The 6,825-nt window shown below is 45.4% G+C and overlaps 1 protein-coding gene across 1 annotated transcript in view; it reads right to left on the bottom strand.

The window, feature by feature from the left end:
- Positions 1–909: 909 nt before the first annotated feature.
- The window catches only part of Cnot10 (CCR4-NOT transcription complex subunit 10), an 87,313-nt gene continuing 81,397 nt past the window's right edge, over positions 910–6,825 (bottom strand). Inside the window, exons 16-19 of the mRNA XM_004635307.2 lie at positions 5,992–6,027; positions 5,678–5,805; positions 1,767–1,842; positions 910–1,162 (exon numbers count right to left, since the gene is read on the bottom strand). Coding sequence (XP_004635364.1) covers positions 1,008–1,162; positions 1,767–1,842; positions 5,678–5,805; positions 5,992–6,027 — 395 coding nt within the window. The 3' untranslated portion in view covers positions 910–1,007. The remainder of the gene's footprint in view (positions 1,163–1,766; positions 1,843–5,677; positions 5,806–5,991; positions 6,028–6,825) is intronic.

The raw sequence follows: 6,825 nt of genomic DNA on the forward strand, positions 1-6,825 counted from the left end.
AAAGCACCTACTTGAAACAAGCTTGGCAAAGCACAGGGACCTCGGTTCGATCCCCCAGCGCCACATGCCAGCCAGCCCCGCCCCCTGGTGGGCTGAGCTGGCCACACACACACACACACAATAAATAAATGTAATAAATAAAAATAAATAAATATTAAAAAAAAAAAAACAAAGGTACCGTGAACCCAGAAGTTTGGAAAACCAGGGATATGGATCATCTACGGAAAATGGCAAGGAGAGCAAAACAGGCCTAAGAGAGAAGCCATGGGAGCTACAACCACCAGAAGTGCCACAGAGGCAGAGCCACATGGAGCTCACAATTTGCCAGACTGCCTGGGGTGTTGAACATGGAACTACAGGACTTAATGTTTGCCCTACTGATTTTGGACTTGCTTTGGTCCCAGTGCTTTGTATCCCCTTGTACCTTTTGGAATGTAATGTTTATTTTGTGCCACTGAATATTGGAAGTGTTTAACTTGTCCTATGTACAGGGGCTCACAGCTGAGTTTGCCTTAGATCTCAGAAGAGACTTGGGGACTTTTCAGCAATGCTGAAACCGTTAGGACTTTGACAAGTCTGTGAGGCTAAAATGTCTTATGCATAAAGGGATGTACATGAGCAAGAATGCAAGATTGTTCTGAATAGTTTTAACTGCCTATGACACAGATACATCGCATGATCACTCAAAATAGTTTGCCTCAGCTTAAAGGACAAAACTAAAAATGAAGTTGTGAATCTTTAATTTTAAGTAAGTACCTTGAAAAAAAGTAAGGGAGATGGATCAGGGACATAAGCACCTGCCTGACAAGTGTGAGGTCCCGAGTTTGATTCCCAGCACCAAAAAAACTACCAAAAAACAACAAAAAGTCAGGAGTAGAACTGTCTCAAAACAGCATCTTCACAATTGGCACTCTTCAGCACGTGTCTTTTATTCATTTGCTGTGATATAACTAACAAGGTAAGTGTTGCCCTGGGTCCTAGGCAGGGGTTTTCTTGAAAGCAAAGCATCACTTTCTCTGCACTGCGGTGAATGCTGGCACCTGGATGGGCTGAATCGGGTGGACAGGCTGGAACACGGGCTTCTTCCGCACTTCTGAGTGTGCTTTCACCGCTGGGAGCAGCTGATTCCTTTTGATGATCTGCAAGGCCAACTGCGTATTACCTACAAAGACACTTCTGTTAATAAACAAGCACCGGACACTACACAAACAAAGTAGGTGTCAGGAGACCGAAGAAAAGAGGTGGTTTTTGCAGTGCTGGCTCTGAGGCCCCAGCCCTAGACGGTCTGATTTAGGTGATCGAGGGGTGGCCTGGACAGTGGAATGTCTTCAAAGTTTTTTAAGTGCTTTCCACTGGGGTGCATTCCAACCCCTTAACAAGGGAAAGCTACCCCTCCTTTTTTTTTCTTGTGGAACCAGGGATTGAACTCAGGCTCTTGCGCTTGCCAGGCAAGCGCTTATTCTACTGAGCCATCTTCTCAGGCCCCCTCCCTCTCTCTTGGGTTTCTTTTTTCTTTTCTTTTTTTTTTTTTTTTTCAGAACCAGGGATTGAACTCAGACCCATGCACTTGCCAGGCAAGCGCTTATTCTACTGAGCCATCTCCCTGGTCCCTCTTGGGTTTCTTTTTGTGAAGCCTGCCTGTATTTGACACTCCTGGTCTGTCTGGGAAGAAGATAAAAGTTTTGATTTTGAAGACAAAAAGCAGATAACAAAAATTCTGGCCTCCTTGAAAGGACACACACTGCTCTCCAGAGAGCATGACGCACCGTTCTGCAGCTCCAGGTAGACAGCTAACAAGATGGCCTCAGGGGGGACCTCCTTCGGGTGAATCATGGAAGCCGCCTTGCAAACAGAAGACACTCATGAAACCCAGCAGCTTAAGATACAAACTCCAAGTAATGTTTTTTTTTTTTTTTTTTTTTGCGAAACCGGGGATTGGACTCAGGCCCTTGCGCTTTCCAGGCAAGCACTTATTCTACTGAGCTATCTCCCCGGCCCCAAACTCCAAGTAATGACCAAAAAAAACCCCAAACCATCCCCCACCTCCAACCCAAAATAACACCATTTCTAGTTACATGGTTTAACATTGACTTCATCTGGACTAATCCATACTGAGTTAGGTTCCCCCCCCCCTTTTTGACAGAGGTTTTCACTATGCAGTTCAGGTTGGCCTTGAACTCACTTTGTAGCCCAGGCTAACCGTGAACTCACAAGCATCCTTCTGTCTCAGCCTCCCCAAGTGCTGGGATTACAGGTGTGTGCAACCATGCCTGACTGAATCGCATTGTTTTTTTTTTTTTTTTTTTTTTGGGGGGGGGTGCAGTACTAGTACTGAACCTAGGACCTCATACATGCTTGACAAGTGTTCTGCCACCAAGCGACATCTTTAGTTCTGTTTATTTTGAGACAGACTCTTGCTAAATTGCCCAAACTAGGCACAAACTTGGGATCCTTCTGCCTCAGCCTGGCAGCATGCTGGGATCACAGGGGTGTGTCCTGTTCCCACCTGGCTAATGTTCCCACTTGTATATATAATACAGTTTAGTCAAATAAATACTTACTGGTTTAGACTCAGCTTATATCTGAGCTAAGAGGCAGAATTTTTTCTCTGCTCTAATACCAAGGAAAGGCAGCTCTGGCTTCATAAGATAAAAAGCATCGGGGTTGGTGAGATGGCTCAGTGGTCTAAAGCACCTACTTAGAACAAGCTTAGCAAAGCTCAGGGACCGCGGTTCAATCCCCCAGCCCCACATGCCAGCCAGCCCCGCCCCCTGGTGGACTGAGCTGGCCACACACACACACACACACACACACACACAAATAAATAAAATTAAAAAAAAATCATAAGAGCACTTTGTGGGTATTAAAATCTTTTTTAAGCACAGTGGTAAATGCCTGTAATTCTAGCACTCAGGAGGCTGAGGGAGAAAGACTGCCTTAAGTTTGAGGCCACTTGGCCTACATAGTAAGTTTGAGGCTAGACTGTACTGCAAAGCAAGGCTATGTCTCAAAAAAACAACAACAAAAAAAACCCCACACAAAATCTCTTTTTCCCCCTCAAAGTGACTGGCTAACACAGGTCGTGTACTGTTCGCTGCACTGACTATAGTATGCAGCTTTTTCTAGAACACAAGAGTATAAGGCAACAAGTTTTGCTAGCTGGCTCTAAGGAATGGTTAGTGGTGGCAACAGCCCTGGAGACATCTACTTCAGGTCTCCACTCACTGCTCTGCCTGCCTAGCAGGGTGGGCCTCCCAATTAACAAAGGACCAGCTACTGGATTAACCTAAAAACCAAGGGACCAAAACAAAAGCTCCTTGGGCCCCAGGCAAGCCCTGCCCCCATCCTTCTCTCCCTGCCTGAGAGCAGCAGTAGCCACCTGCTGCAGAAGAACCTGAGCTGCACTGTACGGAGCTGGCTCACACTGGACTTAGGTGGCAAGTTAACATTCGCTGCGGGGCCTACTGAGGCTATTAAACCCTCATCTTTCCACTGAGAACAGTGGAGTATTTTTACTCTTGCACTCAATTCCTAGATAATATCAAAGTGTGTTTCCCTACAAGTATGTCACGTAACCTTGCTGACTTGGGACAGATCAGAATTGCTCACTTAGATGCCACTAAGTTGACTAAATGCCATTTGTAGTTTTTTCCATAGTACAGCATCATCGCCTTTTCTTTTTCTTTTTTTTTTTTTTTGAGACAGGGTTTCACTATGTAGTTCAGGCTGACTTTGAACTATGGTGATCCTGCCTCAGCCTCCAAAATGCTTCCACCATGTCTGGCAACCGTCCTCAACTTTAGGCACATCAAGGTCACCTATGTAGGCAGGAATTTTCTGGAAGCCACTGTATTTCCCGAGAGCAGGTTGAATTTCAGTTGCAGTTACTCTGACAGCATACAGAATGTGAGGTCTCTCATGTGTTGCTGGTAAATATACCACCTGGCACAAACTGCCTACATTCTCAGTTTCTGCGTACTGTTTGACCTTGCAATTCCTCTTCAAGAAGATATCAAAAATTTTAAGTCCACGGGGCCATGATGTATCATGTCTGCTTAGCCTGGTCACCATGGCTTAGCAGGAAAATAAGTGCTCTAAAGGATCTGCTGGATAACGTCCCTTGGAGGAATCAGACCCTTCCAATCATGTGAAGTCGATGGAAAATGACTAGAAATGAGTTCATGCTTTTTCCAGGGATGAACAGGTGCCTACACAAGTCTGATCAGAAGCTTCCTTGAGGCCTGATGGAGCACTGTTTCAGGAGTAAATGTAGAGGTTTACTCTAGTCACACACTGCCAACATCCTCTTTACTATGTTGGACTCCCTCTAATCTTGGCTCTCTGAACCCTCACCTCTGACAGGTGTTATCCTGTTCACCCTAACTAATATTGCGGCTGTTAGCTCACCCTTTCAGCAATCTATGCAAAAACAGGATTACATGATGGGTATGGTAGGGTATGCACATAATCCCAGTAGTCAGGAGACTGAGGCAGGAGGACTGCCACAAATTCAAGACCAGCCTGTATTACATACAGGGCCAGGAGTAGTGGTGCACACCTGCAATCCCAGCACTTGGGAGATTGAGGAAGCAGGATTATTACAAGCTTAAGACCAGCCTGAGGTACAAAGTGAGTTCAAGGTCAGCTTGAACTGCACAGTGAGACCCTGTTTCAAAAGACAAAAAACAAAAATCCCCAGACATACATAGCAAAGCAAGATTATACAGAAACTTGTTCCTGCCTGGCTCTTTTCACTCAGTGTGTCTTGGGTATCTTTTCATTTTATTTTATTTTATTTTTTGCGGAACCAGGGACTGAACTCAGGCTCCTGCACTTGCCAGGCAAGCATTTATTCTACTGAGCCATCTCCCCGGCCCCTATCTTTCCTTTTCTTTTTAAAAAATTTTATTTATTTATTTATGTGTGTGTGTGTGGCCAGCTCAGCCAACCAGGGGGCGGGGCTGGCTGGCATGTGGTGCTGGGGGATTGAACCGCGGTCCCTGTGCTTTGCTAAGCTTGTTCTAAGTAGGTGCTTTAGACCACTGAGCCATCTCACCAGCCCTATCTTTTCATTTTAGTATGGAATTTATACTACACTGCATTCCACTGTGTAGACACACCATTATTTATTTAAGTAGATTGATCTGATTGTTTGGTATTTTTTTGTTTGGTATTCTGAGACAGGGTCTTGCTATGTAGTTTAGGATGGCCTTGAACTTCCTATGTATAGCCCAGGCTGGCCTCAAACTTGCAGTGATCCTTCCGTCTCAGCCTCCTGGAGAGCTGGGATTACAAGTGTGCATCAGGGGGCCCAGGAGATAGCTCTGATGAATAAGCGCATGCCTGGCTAGCCCAAGGGCCTGAGTTCAATCCTTGGTTCCCGCAAAAAACAAAACAAAACAAAACAAAAAAAAAAACCAAACAAGGGTGCATCACCATGACTAGCTCAAGTGATCTCTTACTTAGATGGTTTTCAATCTTTTGGAATTTTAATTTTTAAAATCATCAGGACAAACTCAACACTGTCTATCTTCATTTACAATGTTGACCAGTTGCTTCCCTTGAAGGACATTTTCAAACCCAGAAAAGTAACGTTCCAGTGTTTAACACAAAGGCCAGGACCCTCAAGGCCTCTGCCAGCCGACCACTGAAAGGTGCAGCCTCCCCACGGCTTCACCTGATGCAGACACTTCCGGGCTTTGTCATACTCGCTCCGCAGGCAGTATGCGCTGGCGAGGTTGAAGAGCATCACAGTCCTGGCCGAAGTGACAGAACTGGGGTAGCACTGGGGTGCCCGCTTCCCAGCTGAGGAAAAAGCAAATGCTGGTGAGGAGGCTCTGCCGAGGGTGGAGAGCAGCCCGGTACCTCCCAGGGCTCACGTGCGTAGGGCAGAGCACCATCCTCAGGCCAGCGAACAGAGGCCTTCCAATTTAGGGCTTAACCTTTGGGGTGCCAGCCAGGCTGCCTTAAGTATTTATAAAACTTACTTACAGGATTCCATTGCTTCATTTTCACCCTTGTCTGACCCTGTAAAGACATGAAAATAAATTTGAGAGACAGATAACATGGCTTATTTTCTAAATACCCAGCTCTAGTTAGAAACCCAATATAAAGCAATGTCATAGTACTGAGTTTGCATGTAGTGGGGCTTCTATTAAAAAGCTATCAAAGGGGCCTGCCCCTTAGCTCAGTTCTTTAAGTGGCTGCTTCAACAAAGCAGTCAGGCTCAGGATGCTGTGGTTTGATCCCCACGACTCAAGCCAGCCAAACCTGCCCTGAAAGCATTCCGAGCAAAAAAAAAAAAAGCTATCAAAATGTTATCAGCTACCACCTATAAGCCTGAAAATTAACTTTCCATAAAGTGAAAGCCACATAATTTCACTTCTAAAACTTAGCCATGGGCCAGGGATATAGCTCAGTGGCATAAGAACCTACCCAGCAGGACCAGGAAGATGGCTCAGATGAATAAGCACTTGCCTGGCAAGTGCAAGGACCTAAGTTCAATCCCCGGTTCCTAAAAAAAAAAAGAACCTACCTGGCAAGTGCAAGGTCCTGAGTTTGATCCCTGGTACCACAAAAACAATAATAATAAAAGAAACCAAAAAAAACTTAGTCATGATTCTTTTTTTTTTTTCTTTTTTGTATTTTTAGGGAAGGGTCTACAGGGTGTACAGGGTCTCACTACTAGACTGGACTCAGTGATCTGCCTGTTTACAGTCTCTCAAGAGCTGGGATTACATAGGGGCTGGGAGATGGCTCAGTGGAATAAGTGCTTCCCCGGCAAGCGCAAGGGCCTAAGTTCAATTCCCGGTTCCACAAAAAAAA

Source organism: Octodon degus, unplaced genomic scaffold (assembly GCF_000260255.1).
Source record: "Octodon degus isolate 3935 unplaced genomic scaffold, OctDeg1.0 scaffold00071, whole genome shotgun sequence".
Lineage (NCBI taxonomy): Eukaryota > Metazoa > Chordata > Mammalia > Rodentia > Octodontidae > Octodon > Octodon degus.